The sequence below is a fragment of the Ipomoea triloba genome, chromosome 7, assembly GCF_003576645.1.
Source record: "Ipomoea triloba cultivar NCNSP0323 chromosome 7, ASM357664v1".
Lineage (NCBI taxonomy): Eukaryota > Viridiplantae > Streptophyta > Magnoliopsida > Solanales > Convolvulaceae > Ipomoea > Ipomoea triloba.
Window position 1 is genome coordinate 7,391,944 of NC_044922.1, and position 21,349 is coordinate 7,413,292.

Consider the following 21,349-nt stretch of genomic DNA (forward strand, 5'->3'; position numbering starts at 1 on the left):
AAATTTTAGGAGTATGTGTTCTGTCCCGTTTGTCCTAGGAAGTGGGTTATTAGGCACCATACTATTAACCTTGAATTTCCTATTTAATTAAATTAGCCCGTAGCAGTGAAAATTTATTTCGACCGTAGCATCGCTGTATTTCGCGATGTACCGAACACTGCCCGATTTTAGAAATTAAGGTTAGAATGGAGTCCGGGATAATTTTGGTTTCGAATTTACCCCTACCTAAATTATTTCCTACCGAAACTATATCTGTTTTAACCCTTAACAGTCTAATTAAAGATATTTTCTTGGACTTACCATAGGGTTTTGACACTTGGCAACTCCCTACACCACATATCTTCATTCTTATCTTATAAGAAACAATGTATAAGCTTTGATCTTCCATTTTCCATCCCTATTGCCGAAATCAAGAGAGGGAAAAAAGAGAGGAAAAATTCTTCATCTTCCACCTTGAGCCAACAACTTCCATAGCTCATTTCTTCACAAGATCATCATCTATTTGGTAAAACTTTAATTTTATTCGGTAGAAAGCTTTATTTTCCTTCATAGATCTTGAATCTAAGTATAGTTTCTTAATAATTGTTGCTATAATGTTAAATTTCTCTTAGGGTTTTGAGTGAAAAATTTGGGGAAGAGATTCAAGATTCCTCCTACGGTGTTAGTACACTCCCGAAAGGTAAGGAATCCCTTAAGTAGGTTAAGGTCACTTAAAATTAGATAATTGATAGTTTATTTGAAATATGATGAATTTTAGGTGAAATTATTGTGTACATGTTTGTAGGTATAATATATATGTAATTGTATTTTACATAATATATATGTATAAAATGTCGTGTTGGTGAGATGTGGTTGTTAATGTGCCTAAATATATAAATTAGAAATACTATGTATATTATATAGTGTATGTACGTACATGTAAGTATAATAATATATATTATATGCGTATTATGTATGTATGATATGTATGTTAACCGTGTATACATATATGTATGAGTATTATGGGAAATTTATACTAAGTATAAATATAGTATGTGTACCTTATGCAAGTATGCATAAATGTGGGAGGTGTTATGTTGTATGCATATATACATATATGTAGTGTTATGTACATATGTAATGTGATGATGGAAATTGTGGGATAGTTACACTTTATTACCACAGTGTATGGTAATTAGTGTATGATAGTGAATATACTCCAAGACCGGTCGGATGCACTCCGGACCCGGTCGGAGGCTTTGCGGTCGGGGAGTCGGTTGGTCGGGAGGTTGACGTGAGCTCGGCCGTCACGGGCCGAACAATGCCCCAGACGGGCTCACGACGCGGCGTGCCAAGGACTGCCACGTACTCCTTCCCGCTTGGGCGTAGAGTGAGGCGGGCGCATGCGCGCCACGTTCCCGTCATGCCGGAGGTCCGGCAACCGCACTTTTCTCCCTTATAAATAGCGCATTTATGAGGAGAGAGGGGATCTTTTTTGGCTGTTTCTAGACTAAGACTTAGAGTGAGCTCGGACAGTAGGGAAGCTCACTGCCGACCTGCCGAGCACTTTGAGCACTTCTTGACTTGTAACCGGGTTTGGATCCTTGAGCTAATAAAAGATCGTGTTTTCCGGTTTTCCTTGGTGCCCGTATTTTGCGATATCATTTTGGCGCCGTCCGTGGGGACCGCGACTTAGAAGCTATACTTTGCGACAGTGCCGGTCCTTCATGTATCCGAACATGGATTTCTTCAATAACCAAGAAGCCGATGATAACTACGATCTCCGCTCTCACTTGAGCTCCCGAGTGGATCCCAACAACATGGCCGGGGTGCCACCACCAGAGGCGGTGAATGCCATCCACCAAGACATTCCCTTCCCTATGCCTGGGGGCTCGGTCCCCTACCAGTACCCTATGCCTGGTGGACCGATGCCGTACCAATACCCGATGGACCCAACCATGCAGTGGTGGCCGACTTCCCCGAGGTTCTACCCGCAGCCGTATGGCTACCCACTTATGCAGCCGTATGGCTACCCCGGACGCGACGACTGCCGAGACGATCCCTGCTGTCCCACCTGCGCTGCACCGTTCCCAATCCGAGCGACGATCCCGTGGGTCCGAAACTATGCCCACGGCACCGGCTCGGAAGCCGGCATTGTCTCGGCTCAGTACGTCGGACCGGCCTAGGGGGGTGCCACAGGCGGAGGCATCGCAAACACGAACCAGCGCTTTTGATCGGATCGACGACCCCGATCTCCGAACACGAGGTCACATTACCCGAGGACCTCAATCAATGAGTATCTCAACAACTAGCCATTCCAGCGAAACGAGCTCTTCGTATGTGAAGCCGAAGAAGGATCGCCACGCTGGGACCAGTCGGGGCTTGGCTCGGGGGGTGCTTGACCAAGTACGAGCAGAGTTCAACAAATGGAAAAAAGAACAGGCTGAGGCCGGCCCCGGAGGGATGGAAAGCAATCTGTTCCGGGCTCCGTTCACTCAGGACATCATGGACCAGCCGTACCCAATGGACCTTCGTGTGCCGGGAAGTAAAGATTATTCTGGGCGAACTGATCCGGAAGAACACATTAACTCTTACCACGGAAACATGCTGATGATGGGGGTGTCTGATGCGGTAATGTGCCGAGCGTTCTATTCGACCTTGACTGGTCGGGCGGCCGAGTGGTTCGCCTCACTCGAACCAGGATCCATTGCCGATTTCGCCGAGCTGGCGAGGAAATTCATCCACCGTTTTGCGATCTTTCGGGCTGCCAAGAAACACTTCACTTCCCTGGAGAAGGCCAAGCAACGAGAAGGCGAGTCCCTGACCCTTTTTAGCGAAAGGTGGAAGGCCGTCGTGGCGGAGATAGAGCCGGTAGACGATCGCACCGCGGTCAACCTACTGCTCTCTGCGCTACGGGCGGGGCGCACCGCGGTCAACCTACTGCTCTCTGCGCTACGGGCGGGGCCTTTATATCAGGACCTCGTTCTCCATCATCCGAACACTTATCAAGAAGCCTAGGACCTCGTTCTCCATCATCCGAACACTTATCAAGAAGCCTTGAAGAGGATGGCCGATCACGCGGTGGCCGAAGAAGCCAACGCTGCCAAGCGCCTATTGGAGACCGGAGGACAAGGTCGGAGAGATGTGAGACGACAGCCTGATCCCAGAAGGAAGGATCAGGATGGGAATCCGATCTATACTCCCTTATCGAGGCCAATCGGGGAGATCTTGGAGTACGCTTAGTCCTGCAATATGATTCAACTTCCGGCCCCGGCGAGAGATGGCCCTGACAAGGACAAATACTGCGCCTATCACAGGAACCGGGGGCACGAGACTGACGAATGCCATGTCCTCAAAGGGCTGATCGAAGACCTCTTGCGCTCGGGAGAATTGGCGCAATTCGCTGCCGAGAAGAAGAAGAACCGACGCCGGGGGTGGAAGAAATACTTCAAGAGATCTGACAAAGAGAAGAAGGATAAAGGACCAGAACCCGACCATGACCCTCCTGCCGCTGCGTCGAAACAGATCATTAACGTTATCTTCGGCGGGCCGGAGGGGGGCGACAACTCGGAGCGCCGACGAGCTTGGTCGAGGGACTTGCCTGTATGTTCGATCAGCACTAGTCAACCTGAGAAGAGAATGAAAGACGAGCCGATAACCTTCACCGACCAAGACCTTCTCCTTGGAGGAGATCATTCTGCCGAAGCATTAGTCATCACTGTTAACATTTGTGGAGCCGAAGTCCGAAGGGTGATGGTAGACACTGGTAGCAGCGTTAATGTGCTATACTTAGAGGCCTTTCAAAAGCTGAACATTGAGAGATCAGCATTAACGCCGGTCCGAACATCGTTGTCGGGTTTTACGGGCGATATGGTCCACCCTGAGGGAAGGGTCGTTCTCCCGGTGGAGGTCGGAGTCTATCCGAAAATTTTGAAAGTAGAGATGGAGTTTATCGTTGTCAATCTGGCATGTGTGCACAACGTCATCTTGGGACGCCCGGGGATAGCTCAGATGAAGGCAATCATCTCTATGCCTCATCTGTGTATGAAGTTCCCGACCCCAGAAGGTGTTGGGACAGTCCGGGGAGATCCAAGGTCGGCCAGATTGTGCTACGTCCGGGCAGTGGAGAAGCAAGCCGCGAGCACGTCTCGTGTGAACACCATTGCCCGACGAAAGGATGAGGAAAAGAATGAGCAGCCTGGGCCCTCCGAGCCCGTAGAAGAAGTACCCTTGGAGTTGGAGCGACCTGAACGATGCATCAGAATTGGAACATCTCTTTGACCCGGACTTAAGGCGATCGATCCTTATCGTGCTGCGAGAGTTCGCCGATATTTTCGCCTGGGGCCCGGAGGACATGCCTGGAATCGACCGAGACGTCATATGCCATCGGCTGTCCGTCAGTCCGACCTCCAAGCCTGTTAAACAAAAGCAAAGGCACCTATCCGTCGACCGACGCGNTCAGGACCTCGTTCTCCATCATCCGAACACTTATCAAGAAGCCTTGAAGAGGATGGCCGATCACGCGGTGGCCGAAGAAGCCAACGCTGCCAAGCGCCTATTGGAGACCGGAGGACAAGGTCGGAGAGATGTGAGACGACAGCCTGATCCCAGAAGGAAGGATCAGGATGGGAATCCGATCTATACTCCCTTATCGAGGCCAATCGGGGAGATCTTGGAGTACGCTTAGTCCTGCAATATGATTCAACTTCCGGCCCCGGCGAGAGATGGCCCTGACAAGGACAAATACTGCGCCTATCACAGGAACCGGGGGCACGAGACTGACGAATGCCATGTCCTCAAAGGGCTGATCGAAGACCTCTTGCGCTCGGGAGAATTGGCGCAATTCGCTGCCGAGAAGAAGAAGAACCGACGCCGGGGGTGGAAGAAATACTTCAAGAGATCTGACAAAGAGAAGAAGGATAAAGGACCAGAACCCGACCATGACCCTCCTGCCGCTGCGTCGAAACAGATCATTAACGTTATCTTCGGCGGGCCGGAGGGGGGCGACAACTCGGAGCGCCGACGAGCTTGGTCGAGGGACTTGCCTGTATGTTCGATCAGCACTAGTCAACCTGAGAAGAGAATGAAAGACGAGCCGATAACCTTCACCGACCAAGACCTTCTCCTTGGAGGAGATCATTCTGCCGAAGCATTAGTCATCACTGTTAACATTTGTGGAGCCGAAGTCCGAAGGGTGATGGTAGACACTGGTAGCAGCGTTAATGTGCTATACTTAGAGGCCTTTCAAAAGCTGAACATTGAGAGATCAGCATTAACGCCGGTCCGAACATCGTTGTCGGGTTTTACGGGCGATATGGTCCACCCTGAGGGAAGGGTCGTTCTCCCGGTGGAGGTCGGAGTCTATCCGAAAATTTTGAAAGTAGAGATGGAGTTTATCGTTGTCAATCTGGCATGTGTGCACAACGTCATCTTGGGACGCCCGGGGATAGCTCAGATGAAGGCAATCATCTCTATGCCTCATCTGTGTATGAAGTTCCCGACCCCAGAAGGTGTTGGGACAGTCCGGGGAGATCCAAGGTCGGCCAGATTGTGCTACGTCCGGGCAGTGGAGAAGCAAGCCGCGAGCACGTCTCGTGTGAACACCATTGCCCGACGAAAGGATGAGGAAAAGAATGAGCAGCCTGGGCCCTCCGAGCCCGTAGAAGAAGTACCCTTGGAGTTGGAGCGACCTGAACGATGCATCAGAATTGGAACATCTCTTTGACCCGGACTTAAGGCGATCGATCCTTATCGTGCTGCGAGAGTTCGCCGATATTTTCGCCTGGGGCCCGGAGGACATGCCTGGAATCGACCGAGACGTCATATGCCATCGGCTGTCCGTCAGTCCGACCTCCAAGCCTGTTAAACAAAAGCAAAGGCACCTATCCGTCGACCGACGCGAGTTCGTTAAGGGGGAAGTCAAGGCCTTGCTCTCAGCAGGTCATATCCGAGAGGTTACGTACCCGGAATGGGTCGCGAATGTAGTCCTGGTGCCCAAGCCCCCGGCTTGGCGGATGTGCATCGACTACACCGACCTCAACTGCGCATGCCCCCTCGACCCGTACCCGCTCCCAAGCATTCATCAGATGGTCGACGAGACAGCGGGGGCGGAACTCATGAGCTTCATGGATGCTTTCAAAGGATACCATCAGATCATGATGGCCGAAGCCGATGAGGAGAAGACGGCCTTCGTGACACCGGACGGGTTATACTGTTACCGAGTGATGCCGTTCGGACTGAGGAACGCGGGGGCTACGTACCAACGAATGATTAATTCGGTGTTCGAGGGACTGCTGGGACGATCTATGGAAGCTTACATCGACGATATGCTCGTCAAGAGCACTGTTCGAGCCGACCATCCAGGCCACCTCCGAGCGTGTTTTCAAGTCATGCGCGAACATCGGTTAAGGTTGAACCCAAAGAAGTGCACTTTTGCCGTACAGACTGAGAAGTTCTTGGGCTACATGATGACCAGATGGGGAATAGAGCCGAACCCGGCCAAAATCCGAGCCATCTTGGATATGAAGCCCCCGACCAGCATTAGGGAAGTGCAACAACTCACCGGCCGGCTGGCGGCGCTCAGCCGATTCCTCTCCAAGCTAGCGGACCGAGCTCACCCTTTCTTCAAAATCTTGAAAAAGTCCAACGGCTTTACCTGGGATGATGACAGCCGGGCGGCCTTCGAAGATCTCAAAGCTTATTTGGCATCCCCGATCGTCCTATCGAAGCCTGAGCCAGGGGAAGACCTGGAGGTATATCTAGCTATTTCAGATCGGGTCGTCAGTGCGGTCTTATGCCGAGTTGATCATGAAGGAGTGCAGCGATCGGTATACTATGTCAGCCATGCTTTGCAGGGACCGGAATTCCGATACACTCGGCTGGAGAAAGTGGTGTTTGCGCTAGTCACTGCAGCGAAACGGTTGACGCCTTACATTCAAGGTCGGAATATCCGAGTGTTAACAGATCAGCCGATTGGGGCTATCCTCAGGACCTCAACTTCTTCGGGACGCCTGGTTAAGTGGGCCATGATGTTGACGCAGTTCGCTTTGGAGTACAAACCCCGACCGTCCATCAAGGCCCAAGCTCTAGCTGATTTCATGGTGGAGAACACCGCGCGAGACACTGAAGCCGACCAGAATAGTCCCCATGCCCCTGAATGGTGGGAAGTTAGTACCGACGGGTCCAGCGGGAAGAAGGGAGCGGGAGCAGGGATGGTCATCACGACCCCCGAGGGCTTCAAGGCTTACTATGCCATTTTGCTCCACTTCTCGCCGACCAACAATGAGGCCGAGTACGAGGCCCTAATCACCGGACTGCTGCGGGCAAGACAACTAGGGGCGAAGGCCATCCGAGCTAAGACGGATTCCGCTTTGGTCGTTGGGCAGGTTAACGGTGAGTTCGTCACCAATGGAGATAAGCTGATGATCTATAAAGATCGAGTGCTGGTCGTCCTGCGACAATTTGAAGCCCACGAACTCACCCACATTCCCAGGTCAGACAACGCTAATGCAGACATGTTGTCTCGGCTGGTACATGAGGCCCCCGAGCATATATCGAAGATAGCTCACATCGAGGAAGCGGTTGCGCCATGCATCGACTCCTTTGAAGTTGAACCGGTCGGGGTGGAACAGGACCCATGGATCACCGACCTCAAAGAATACCTCCAAGATGGGAAAATGCTTGAAGAAGAGGACCGAGCGCGCAAAGTGAGGCTCCGAGCGCCCAGATTTCAGATCGTGGATGACCGTCTATACCGACAATCCTATGGGGGCCCACTGATGAGGTGCTTAAACGCGTTCGAGGCAGATATAGTCATGAAGGAGTTGCACTCGGGCCTATGCTCGGCACATCAGGGGGGCAGGTCGCTCGCACGCCGGATCATGGTTATGGGATATTACTGGCCGTCCATCCAACTAGATTGTGAAAGCCTTGTCAGAGCGTGCGAGCCTTGTCAGAAATTCGCAAAGACTCCCGGTCGGCCGGCGACCTTTTACTAACCGATCAGCACGGCGATCCCATTCGCTCGCTGGGGGGTGGACATCATAGGTCCGTTCCCAATGTTGGCAGCTCGGAAGAAGTTCGTGATCGTGGCTATCGACTACTTTTCAAAGTGGATTGAGGCGGAACCCTTGGCGACCATAACGGCCCAGCAGTGCGCGCGCTTTATATGGTGGAACGTCATCGCCCGCTTCGGAGTTCCCGTGAACCTGATCACGGATAATGGGAGGCAGTTTGAGAGCCAATATTTTCAAAACTTTCTAGCTACGGTCGGCACGAAGTCCATCCGATCGTCTGTGGCATACCCCCAAGGGAATGGACAGGTCGAGAACTCGTCTGTGGCATACCCCCAAGGGAATGGACAGGTCGAGAACGCGAACCGGACGATCCTAGATGGACTGAAGAAGAAGCTGTTTGATGCCGGCCGAATTTAGGCAGATGAATTGCCTTACGTACTGTGGGCGTATCGGACGACTCCTCGGGAGGCCACTAAGGAAATCCCCTTTGCACTAGTGTACGGAGCTGAAGCTCGGCTGCCGATCGAAGCCTGGATCCCGACATCTCGCGAGCGAGGTTACGATGAGGCTAACAACGAGCGGATGATGATCGTAGAGATTGACGCCGTGGAGGAAAGAAGGGAGGTCGCGGCCCGGAGAATAGTTGAGTATCAGAGCAAGATAAAGCAGTCCCATGACCTTCGAGTTCGGCCGAGGTACTTCCAGGTGGGAGATTACGTTCTCCGAGAGCGGAAAGCCAGCCGGCCAAATGACGGCGGAAAGTTCGCACAAACCTGGGAAGGGCCGTATGTCATCTCTACCATAATCCGACCTGGCACCTACAAGTTGGAAACCACCACGGGGAGGCCGGTCGATCGGATTTGGAACTCGGAACATTTAGTGCTTTTTCACCATTAATTAGGATGATGGATTGTGTAATCGGGCCAAAAGAAGCCCCCCCTAGTGTAATGAGTCTATGTTGGTTAAATGGAGAGCTTCGGCTCAGTTTGTTTAGACATCGTTGCTCTGAACCAGAGCTTCGGCTCAGTTTGTTTAGACATCGTTGCTCTGAACCAAGGCTTCGGCTCAGTTTGTTTAGACATCGTTGCTCTGAACCAAGGGTCGGTAGGCCGATGGGAGCAAGGTGCCCATCTCGGGAGTAAGGTGCCCGATTACGTTGGTCTGCCAACCTTATGGCCTTCGAGGCCGATGGGAGCAAGGTGCCCATCTCGGGAGTAAGGTGCCATATTATGTTGGTCTATCGACCTTATGGCCTTCGAGGCCGACGGGAGCAAGGTGCCTATCTCGGGAGTAAGGTGCCCGATTATGTTGGTCTGCCGACCTTATGGCCTTCGAGGCCGATGGGAGCAAGGTGCCCATCTCGGGAGTAAGGTGCCCGATTATGTTGGTCTGCCGACCTTATGGCCTTCGAGGCCGATGGGAGCAAGGTGCCTATCTCAGGAGTAAGGTGCCCGACTATGTTGGTTTGCCGACCTTATGGCCTTCGAGGCCGATGGGAGCAAGGTGCCCATCTCGGGAGCAAGGTGCCCGATTATGTTGGTCTGCCGACCTTATGGCCTTCGAGGCCGATGGGAGCAAGGTGCCCATCTCGAGAGTAAGGTGCCCGATTATGTTGGTCCGCCGACCTTATGGCCTTCGAGGCCGATGGGGGCAAGGTGCCCATCTCGGGAGTAAGGTGCCCGATTATGTTGGTCTGCCGCCCTTATGGCCTTCGAGGCCGATGGGAGCAAGGTGCCCATCTCGAGAGTAAGGTGCCCGATTATGTTGGTCCGCCGACCTTATGGCCTTCGAGGCCGATGGGGGCAAGGTGCCCATCTCGGGAGTAAGGTGCCCGATTATGTTGGTCTGCCGACCTTATGGCCTTCGAGGCCGATGGGAGCAAGGTGCCCATCTCGGGAGCAAGGTGCCCGATTATGTTGGTCTGCCGACCTTATGGCCTTCGAGGCCGATGGGGTATGTTGGTCTGCCGACCTTATGGCCTTCGAGGCCGATGGGGGCAAGGTGCCCATCTCGGGAATGGCCTTCGAGGCCGATGGGGGCAAGGTGCCCATCTCGGGAGTAAGGTGCCCGACTATGTTGGTCTGCCGACCTTATGGCCTTCGAGGCCGATGGGGTATGTTGGTCTGCCGACCTTATGGCCTTCGAGGCCGATGGGGGCAAGGTGCCCATCTCGGGAATGGCCTTCGAGGCCGATGGGGGCAAGGTGCCCATCTCGGGAGTAAGGTGCCCGACTATGTTGGTCTGCCGACCTTATGGCCTTCGAGGCCGATGGGAGCAAGGTGCCAATCTCGGGAGCAAGGCGCCCGATCGTGCAATAACAACAATAATCAGCGTACGAAGCAAGAACCAAAATTTTATTAAGTAAAGCGGTTTGAGGTGCTCGGCACATAGCGGGCCGAGCTCCGCGCGTTTAAAATGCTACAAAACTCCCCCACCGGTCGTTCATTCCGAAGGACCTGGTTTGGAGTAGGGCCTAGGGCCGGGGTCGGCCACTTCGTTGGGAAGCAGCGCCAGCACGGCTGGGAGATCAGTCTCCTCGAGGCCCTCGGTCAGGGCCGTGTGAACCTGCTCCTGTATGGCTCGGCAGCCCGAGGAAAAGGCCCATTGCCCATAGACCCATGTGAGCTTATCCCCGACCTCCGTGTTGATGAAGGCGGTGAGGAACTCCTTGGCTATGGCCTCATCGGTGCAGATAAACCGAGCAAGGCTGCTGGCGTCTTTCATCTTGTCAATGGCCTCCTTCTCGGCCCGAACTGCCCTCTCGGCTCGGCCCTCGGCCTCGCCGAGTTTCTTCTCGGCCTTCTCGGCTCGGTCCTCGGCGGCTGCGAGCTCCTTTTCCAGTTCTTGAATCCTCCGCTCGGCCGCGGAGACTTGCTTCTGGAGGGGGACGACCTCTTTTTCTCGGATGCCTTCCAAGGCCCGAGCCCGACTGAAGAGGTCGGTCGTCGTGTGTGTGAGCTGAAGAGGGCGAAGAAGGTTAAGTACCTGCACCCGTGCAAAGGATGATATAATACCTCGATAACAAAAACTTACCCGGAGGATATCCTCGGCAATCTGCTCACCGAGCCGGTTGCACGACCACCCCATGATGGTCTCCATGCTGGGCACCTTGTCCCTTATCTGGTCAACGAGGGTAGAGGTCTAGCGCGTCCCTCTCTCGCAAGCCTTCGTGGAGATCGGAAGGTCGGGTGCTGGAAGAGCGCTTGGTACGCTTCAGGGTGAGGACCTCCTCAATCTCCGCCTCTTGGCGCTTTTCTTTCCCTCGCCGACTTGGGCCGAGAGTGACTGGAAGGTCGGGGGCTGCGCCTCCACCCGATGAGGCGTCAGTAGGAGCCGGGTCAGGAACGTCGATGATCGGGGGCTCGGCGGTTGGCTTGGCGGCGGCTCTCTTCGCACCTTCGTCTTGGGGCGAGGGGCGGCGGCCGGGGCAACGAATACTCTGTCGGGCGACATACCTGCACAAGTAACAACGGGTTAGTTTGAATGATCGGACGATAAAACCGATCTGGAGGAGTTAGAGTCTGGCGAAAGCAATCTCGTTGACCTTGACTCGGCTCGGTCGATGAACCTTTGACGGCTGGAACGACGATCGGCACCGGCTCGTACTTTTCGCTATGGCCGTAGTCGGGGGGCTCGAGGTTGGCGTTCTTGTAATCCTCCGGGGTGCGGAAGATAAGGTAGTCGTACACCTCCGAGGAGATCTTCGCGGCCGCGTCGGTGAGAGCTCGGGTCCGCTTGGGGAAGCTATGCTTGGTGAAGTGCGTAGACCACACTCGGGGGACCGGTAACTTCCACTTATACTCAACCGAAAGTATCCGGTTCTTCCACCCCTTGTTACTGTCGGGCACGTTGGTGAGAGTGCAATGGTGCCCTCGAGACTGAAGCATCAAGTAACCCCCGCCGTGTTTGGCCGAGAGAGGCCTGACGGCGTAAAGGAAGTTGAATAGTTCCATCGTGCACATCAGCCCGTGCCGAGTACAGATCTGGGGAAAGCACGCGATCATCCGATGAGCGTTCGGAATAATCTGCCCCGGAAGGACCTCGTAGTACTTCAAGAAAGCAAGAAGGAAAGGAGAAAAGGGGAAGTTCAGAGGCGCCTTCAGGGAGTCCAAGTGGATCCCGAGCCAATCGTCGACGTGCCGATCGATTACGTTGCCGAGCGCCCGACTGACCTTATAAGGGATACGACCCCGTAGTAATGCGTGGATTTCGTTGGTCTCGGCTCGGGTGAGCAAGCACTTCTGCTGCTGAACGACCTCGCTGTTCAGGAAGAGCATCTTCCTTCGGGTCGCGGAAGGCTTGTCGGCGGGTGAGCAAGCACTTCTGCTGCTAGGTTTGGGTCCGACGAGCTGGCTACCACTGGGGCGTGTGACGCTGACGATTGGCGGGGGTTCGGTGCCGATGAACTCGCTTCGCCCGGGGCCGGGAGTGCACGACGTCGGGACGAGGCCTCGGGGCCTAGGGTTTGCCCTGGGGCTTGTAGCTCTCGAGGGACGCCCTTCCGGCGTATGGAGACGGTAACTTCCTCCACGGTGCGGGGGCTGAGGTGAGGAAACATCTTCGAGACCACTACTCGTGGCGACTTGCCTCGGCCCGACGAGCTGACGTCCTCGGTAGAAGCCGAGGGTCGTAGCGGCCCCTCGTTTTCCTCGGCGTTGGGGGAGACGTGCTCCACTTCGTCAATCTGGTTGAAGGTGGAGCCTCCCGTTGAATGAGAAAAACTTTCGCTGACCGCTTCGTCGCCCTCGTCGTAATCCCGACCAGATACGTTTTGGTTGTCCGAGTCCGACATCCTAATTCCTATTTTAAGCGAAGGGATGGGGGTTCAGCTTTGGATGCGGGGCCAACCTGAACTACGGGGTTCTATCTTGTTAAAAAGAGAGCAGGATAGAATGCTTACCGAGTATGAAAGCGGCGGAAGGGAATAAAGACTTCACGGCGTGACACGACAACTGCCCTTTGTTTTTACTCGGGAGGCTCTGATCTCCGAATAGCTGCGAAGGCAAAAGTGGGCGTCGAAGGGTGAAGCGGCTACTTATAGGCAAGGAAAACTAATCGACGCCTAAGGTGACGGTTCGGTTCTCGAGGGTTTTCCCGCCAAAGGCGTTCTCCGCCGTGAGTGAGCCCTCACCAAGTTCCGGTGCATCCGCGCGAGAGAACCACCACGGCAAGCAGCAATGCGGTCGGCTCAGCATGAGTTTTCCCCCCAAACCACTCCCTCGCGCTTGCACTCGTCGCACTTTGGGGTGAGGGGGCTAGATGATAGTGAATATACTCCAGGACCGGTCGGATGCACTCCGGACCCGGTCGGAGGCTTTGCGGTCGGGGAGTCGGTTGGTCGGGAGGTTGACGTGGGCTCGGCCGTCACGGGCCGAACAGTGCCCCCGACGGGCTCACGACGCGGCGTGCCAAGGACTGCCACGTACTCCTTCCCGCTTGGGCGTAGAGTGAGGCGGGCGCATGCGCGCCACGTTTCCGTCATGCCGGAGGTCCGGCAACCGCACTTTTCTCCCTTATAAATAGCGCATTTATGAGGAGAGAGGGGATCTTTTTTGGCCGTTTCTAGACTAAGACTTAGAGTGAGCTCGGACAGTAGGGAAGCCCACTGCCAACCTGCCGAGCACTTTGAGCACTTCTTGACTTGTAACCGGGTTTGGATCCTTGAGCTAATAAAAGATCGTGTTTTCCGGTTTTCCTTGGTGCCCGTATTTTGCGATATCAGTGTACTATCAAAACGTTTTGAGAAACAAACTTTTGGACTAGGATTAAGAGTGTTGATTGATTTCAAGTTGGGACTTGATTTTGTTGAATATGTCCAAAAAGTGGTTTTGACTCAAGGAAGATGAGGAAGAAGAAAAAATGTTTTCAAACCCTTAGTTTCTAGTAAAGTTGAGGAGGACCTTGATTAGCCTTCGGGTGGCTTAAAGTGCCCTTGCCCAAGGTTGCTATATAGTATGATCATTCATACGGAAGGGCGAAGTCTATTCGCCGAGTACTATATAACTCGTTAGGATGAGGAATTCCTGCGGGGGTGTGCACACTTAAAGTATAGTTACTCTAAGAAGTTCGGGTAGGTGTCGTTTTTATGGACCTAGTAGGGCCAGCTAGGGATCATTCTAACGAACCTTACGTCCAGGGGATCAGTGTTAGACCGGGGGATGACCACTGAACCCGAGTTCGATGATCTAAGTGGTCAGAGAGGGAGTTAAGAGAATACTCCAAAGGCCTCACGCTTTCTACAAAGAAACTAAGTGGAAAATTTTGTATGAAAATGTAGTTACTCTGTAGCTACGCTAAAGAGGGATGCGATGATTGTTTAAGCGAAAAAAGGGTGTCGGTGAACCCTCTTTGAGATAAAAGTTGGTGGAATTTCCCTGTGAGGAAGATTTTCAAGTACATGATTGTGATTAAACGTGAAGTTCATAATTTTCCACTACTTGCTTATATGCGTAGATGATTATTGATGCGTTGAATAATACATTTTTTTTTGTAAGCAATCACTTATCAAAAGAACTTAGACTGTTTTTCAATTCTTATTTATTACTTGTGCAAACTATACTTGATGACTCGTTTGCAGGTAAAGTATCAATGTAGAGTAAGGGTAATAAAGGTTTTTAAATACCTGCTTTGTAAAACCTTTATTTAATTTTGGGTGACCCACGGATCCCCTTACTTAGCCGTCGCGCTAACTACACTTCATTGTGTTACCTACAGATGCAATCTAGCGTAAGTTCTTGTAGTGCGGCGAACTCTCCATGTTCGCCGGAGTATGAGTGTCATGGCATGGATTACGATGACTATGTACAGTTGATGATAGGTACCGACCCATATGCGCCGGGTTATGCTCCGCTCGCTCCAGCCAGCTCTCCAGTTGCAGATAGTTTTCCTTTTGTCCAAGATGACCCAGATGTTCAGGCCTCCTATGGTTTTTATCCCCTTGAGGTGTTGACCGGAAGTGACCCATTAGAGTTTATCGTGTATTACCCCTACCCATGGAACCCCGGTTCACCATAGTATTGTGACGAATGGTCCATGGTTAATACCACCTCTCGCTTCCTAGACCATTTCACATGGTTTGAAGGGGAGTGACATTTAGTCTGGGGCGAGTTCACAGGTCCGGTGTACCGAAGGATAGACTAGGTATTACGTCTTGGGAGATGCTTTGGCGAAGATTCTTTTGTGTAAATGCCCTTTGTAGCCTTAGTGGTGGCTAACTCAACTAGTCGGGTCGTGGATGACCCTTAACTTATATTTTGGCCCGATGGGCAAACTTATGTATATATATAAATGCAGATATGTATATTATATTATGATGGGTGGTTGTTGTTGTTAAGTAAAAGTTTCCGTTTAGCCTGTGCACCTAGAGTGGGGTCTATCAAAAGAAGATAGAACTCGTTCTAGGTGTGGCGGTAACTCCTCCGGATGTACGGCAAGACAAGCCGGTCCGGGGTGTTACAAGTTGGTATCAGAGCGGTGTTCGAGTCTTTGGGATTAGATTGGAGCCTAGGTTGTGGAATTTTGTTAGGAACTCTAAGTTAAAATCCTAAGAGGTAAGAAATGGACTTTAGGAGCCCAAGTTCCGAGTTAACCTAAGTTTGCTAAGACTAACCTAAGTTGCTACCTCAGCTTAACTGGGATATGCGCTTCTGGAACAGAGCTGGAGACCAAGCAGCATCAAAAAGGGGTACCTCATCTGTACTTTACAAAATCTCTTGATTCTGGTTGCTAAATACTCTGACTGATACTTATGCATTCTTATATGTATTAATCATTTCTTATGATTACTGTGAGTGAACTTGAGGAGATGCTATACTAACTGTTTAGTTAGCTAACTTCCTAGTAACTTTTATACTTCGGAAGCTAACTCGAAATGATCGTCTAGTGAAAATGCCGCCTAGACGAAATGTACCTGCTGGACATGGCGACGACATCACAGCAATGGATCGTATGGCATTGGCAATGGAACAGATGGCTGAGTTTATGATGGCTCAACAGATCCAGAATCAAAATCAGAGACCCCCTCGGGTCGACTTTGCTAAAGTCATAGCAAGTAGACAGCCACCGTATTATGCGGGAGAAAATGATCTAGTGGTTTTGGAAGAATGGATACGGACATTTGATAATAATAATAATAATAATAATAATATAAATCATTTTTTTATAAAGGATCATGCTACAAACCCCAACCCTTATAATTCACAAACAATCACTCCCTAATATAACAATTATACTTACATATTTGTAATGTGACATTTTGCCACAACAGAGAGGAGTTGTTTGTGAGTAACAAATATTTATATTTTAATTAAGAAATAACTAACTAATCCTTACTAATTATTATGGGAATGAAATGAAATTTATTTATTATATTACTATAACATAATTTTTACCTATATTATTAGCATTGAAGAATATAAGAAAAAATAATTTTTACCTATATTATTAGCATTGAAGAATATAAGAAAAAATATGATGGATGTATGTGCATATATAGACATATAGTAACAATGATGAAAAAAGATAACAAAAGTTATAACGATAGAGTGTTTTTTTTTTGTCCAAAAAATGTATAGTATAACTCTTATAGTATAATGTATAAAAAAGAGTAATATAGTATAACTCTTCCGGTGCGAAAATGCGGTGAACCATGACCAATATAATAACTCTCTTAAAATAAATTCTATATGAAATGTGCACTTAAAAGCTCAAAATCATGCACTTGAAGGTACAAAAATGTGCACTTGAAGGCAAAGAATTAGCACTCGAAGGCAAATAGGTGTGCAATTGATGCAATTTATGATACCAAAAAGGGATGTTATTCAACTTAAGTGTTATTAAACCAATTACCCATACAAATGGTTTGTAAATCTCAAAATTTTCATTAGAAATTTAGTTATATGTTATTGAAAAGAATGCACAAGATATAACAAATATTGCCCAGAATTGTGCACTTGAAGACAAAGAAACATGCACGTGAAGGCATAAAAATGTGCACTTGAAGGCAAAAAATTTGCACTGAAGGAAAAAAAAGATTCACTTGAATGCTAAGTATTTTTTTTTATTAATTTTTACACAATAGTAAGACATGTATACACTTGTAGGCATTAAATTGAACACTTGAAGGCATAAAAATCATAGGATCACTAGAAGGCAAGGGAGGAAAAACCCGACACTAAAAGAGAAAATTCGAAGGAAATTAATTGTGCACTCTTAGAAAGGAAAACATGAATGTGAAGGCTACAAACCGTGCATTTGAAGGCTAAAAACATGCACTAGAAGGAAAATATGGTTTTAATGGAATGCTAAGTATTATTTTATTTTTTTAACACAATAGTAAGACACACATGCACTTGTAGGCATGAAATTGAGCACTTGAAAGCATAAAGAGGATCACTAGATGGCAAGGAAAAAAAAAAGATACTAAAATGGAAAATTAGAAGAAAATTAATTATGCACTCTTAGAAAGAAAAACATATACTTGAAGGCTAGCTACAAAATGTGCACTTGAAGGCCAAATGTTTGCACTCAAAGGCACAACGATGTGCACTCAAATGAGAAACTATGTACTAAAAAAAAAATAGATGCACTCGAAGAAGAGAAATATGCATTTGAAGAAGAAGAATATGTACTCGAATACAAAAGACAATCTGACCTATTTACTCAAAATTGCCAATATGCAACTGCGTGTTTTTTAATTAATATTGAATATGGGCTGTTGATTTGGATTACATCTACGGTTAGCATTTGTGTGCATTTTTCACCTGTAGAAGCTTTTTTATTTGATCCAAAATCTATACACACACACACACACACACACACACACACACTAGAGATCAAATGCTAATGAGGTCTTCAGGTAAAACATGCGGATTAATCATAGCCATTGATCTTGCAAAAATCAACAGCCTAGAATGAAGATAAATTTTTAAAAAAACATGGCGGCATTATTGTAATTTTGCGTATTGTTGAAAGCTTGAGGTGCGTAATTTAATGCTTAAGGTGCGTATTTTCAAAGCTTAAGGTACGTCATTTTAACACTTAAGGTGCGACATTTAACACTTAAGATGCATCAGTTCTACACTTAAGGTGCGTATTTTCAAAGCTTAATGTGCGCCATTTTAACACTTAAGGTGCGTCATTTTAACACTTAAAGTGCGTCAGTTCTACACTTAAGGTGTAATACTTAATTTAGGACTTCAACAGATGTTGTGGCCTCCCAATAGGGGCATACACAGACTCAATAGCAAGACTAACAAAAGTTACAGAACTAGAACCCAAAGTTGGGACAATAGTAGGACTATAACAGACAACATAATCATCCAACAATCCATTCAAAGTCGCCAACAATTTCTCAAGGTAAGATTTTCCTTTCACCTCACCATACATATGATTTAATTGAGTTCGCATATATTCTAACTTGTCCCTGGGGTATAAAAATGTTTGCAAAGAAAATCATATAATTCATTTTATCAATATCACCCCAATATTTTTCAAATTTTACTTTCATGTTAGCCCCCATTAGTTTCACAGCACCATCAGCTTCCATTATTCCATTTAAGATACAGTACAGATCACATATAAGAACCCTGAAATTCTAATAGTCATATCATAGAAACTACGCACTACAAGATTCAGAATATGGGCTATACACCTCATGTGCATGTACTTAGACTTAACGGAAGTGCTACCCCAAGACACCAACTTACTTTTGAAAAATCTCATGGCAATATCATCGGAAGAGGCATTGTCAACTGTGACAATGAAAACATTCTTTATACCCCACTCAAGTAGACAACTCTCCAATGCCTTAGCTATATACTCTCCCCTATGAGATGAAACAGGGACAAAGGCTATGCTTTTTTTGTTGAGCTTCCATTGATCATCAATGAAATATGCAGTAATGCACATGTAATTTATCTTCTGTACAGAGGTCCATGTGTCAGTAGTTAAGCTCACTCTTTGGGAGCTACCCGTAAAAATTTGTTTTAGGACTAATCTCTCATTTAGGTATCTTTGAAAGATATCTCTTGAAACTGTCCACCTAGAAGAGATTTGGAACCTAGGACATGTAACTAAAATAAACCTTTTAAACCCTTGCCCCTCTACAAACCAAAAGGGCAACTCAACTATTATAATCATCTCACATAAAGCCTTCCTAATTAAACACCCAAGTCGGTGAGTGACGGTCGAAGCGGTGGTCCTTTTGGTTTACTTATTGAAGATATTAGACTTCTTTTAAATCAGTTAGATTTGGTTTCTATTCAGTTTGTAAAGAGGGAAGCAAATATGCTTGCACATACTATAGCAAAGAAATCTTTGGATGATTCGTGTATAGGTGTGGGGGATTATTTTGACTATATCCCTCGTTTTGTTTCTTGTATTGCTTGTTTGGATTTTGCTGAGGTTTAATATATGTGGTTTTGTTGGTTTTCAAAAAAAAATTAAACACCCAAGTCACTAATTCACCCATTCCTCCTCAGAACCCTTTGGTGCAGAGGATGATACAACATTGAAGGTGAGCATTGATTGCCTTGTATCCTTATAATGAGGATTTTTAAAACAACCAATCATATGATTTCTTAAAGAGAAGGTGCGAAGTTTTTTTTGGCTCACATGAAAAGAGCCTTGAACAGTATAGACATCTCCCCATTAATCAACTTTCCATCCTTATCAAGGATCTTTTCAAAGATATCCCACACCTTTTGATCTAGACTCAACATCCTTCCTCTTTTTTGCAAGAACAGCAGGAGTCACCTGAGGCTGCTGAGCAAATGTCTCAGTGCCTTGGGGTTGTCCTCCATGTCCCTCCTGAGTTGTGGGTTGAGGTCCAGAACTAGGTTTAGTGAAGCTCTCCATCTAAAAGGATGGGCATCAATTAATTATCAAATATTCCAACACTGCCGATTGGCAAGTATACAATAATCACTATAAACATACAAACAATTGAAAGAAATCCAAATTCAGACACAAGTTTGTGTCATTATTTATCAAGATTTCATATTTACATATTTACATTACTAGTAGTTAAAGGCATTTAACTGATTTAAGGGTCATACATCCATAAACATATCACATATTAACATTACAAGAAATCCAGATTCAGGAACTTAAATCCAGTTCATCATTATCTGGATTTTAGTTAAGGGCTTCCACCAATAAATAGAAATTTCAAGTTTCAACCTTGATAATTTCAAATTTAAGCCTTTAACTCTTTAAGGGTCATCACAATTCATAGTAGATTACATAATAATTACTATCACATAATTCCACACTGCTTTCACCATTATATGATTTATACAGTGAACATATATCACAAATATATCACTATAGTGACAACACAGTGAACATATATCACAAATATATCACAATACAGTCATTACAGTGAACATATATCACAAATATATCACAGTAATGACAATACAGTGAATAAATCACACATAAAAAAATTAGGGTTTGAGATTAAAATTGCTTCCACATTAATAAATCACAATATATTAGATCTTAATCATAATATATCACAATTATATAACAATACAGTCATTACAGCGAATAAATCACCCATAAAAATTAGGGTTTGCGATTAAAATTGCTTCCACATTAATAAATCATAATATATCAGATCTTAATCGTACTATATCGCAAATATATCACAAATATATCACATAACAGTCATTATTGTGAATAAATCACCCATAAAAAATTAGGGTTTGCAATTAAAATTGCTTCCACATTAATAAATCATAATATATAAGATCTTAATCATAATATATCACAGAACAGTCATTACAGTGAACAAATAACAAATCAAAAACTAGGGTTTGCGATTACCTAGTTTCCCCCAATAATCCCTGGAGAACAAGGGTCTAATAATCCCTGGAGAACAAGGGTCTCTATTAATAATCACCACGATAAGGGCTTCCACCACCAACGATCACCGGATAACCGATCAATCGGATTATCGGACTCCGTTTCACCGTCTCACCGTATTGGACTAACGGACCTAGACAACAAGGCTCACCGTATCGGACTAACGGAGAGCAACAAACAATAGAGGAGAACTAGAGAAGACGACTTAGAGAGACTGAGACTTTGAGAGAGTCTCTGAGTAGAGAGAGAGAGAGGGGTAGAGAGTAGAGAGAAGTCAGAGAAGGTGTCAAGGTTAACGAGTGAACGACTGCGCAAATGAATAGGGATGGCAATGTGCCCCATCCCTGCCGGGGATCTCCGTCCCCGCCTGAAACGGGGATGGAGAATTTTTTCAATTCCCCGTCGGGGACGGGGATTGATGTGTATAATTGTGAGTGTAAATATGAGGCTGTAAAATGTCATTCCGTTGAGGATTGAGGCTATGGCAC

General features: G+C 47.8%; 2 protein-coding genes across 2 annotated transcripts; both read left to right on the forward strand.

The window, feature by feature from the left end:
• Positions 1 to 3,231: 3,231 nt before the first annotated feature.
• Positions 3,232 to 4,260, forward strand: LOC116024052. The gene has a single exon (XM_031264954.1). The coding sequence runs from the start codon at positions 3,232 to 3,234 to the stop codon at positions 4,258 to 4,260; it is 1,029 nt and encodes a 342-aa protein (XP_031120814.1).
• A 415-nt stretch (positions 4,261 to 4,675) lies between these two features.
• On the forward strand, positions 4,676 to 5,704 carry LOC116024053. The gene has a single exon (XM_031264956.1). It carries the CDS (start codon positions 4,676 to 4,678, stop codon positions 5,702 to 5,704), a length of 1,029 nt encoding a protein of 342 aa, XP_031120816.1.
• Positions 5,705 to 21,349: the final 15,645 nt, after the last annotated feature.

Coding starts and splice junctions, on each gene's coding strand:
- LOC116024053 (XM_031264956.1), top strand. CDS start 4,676: ATGATTCAACTTCCGGCCCCGGCGAGAGATGGCCCTGACAAGGACAAA.
- LOC116024052 (XM_031264954.1), top strand. CDS start 3,232: ATGATTCAACTTCCGGCCCCGGCGAGAGATGGCCCTGACAAGGACAAA.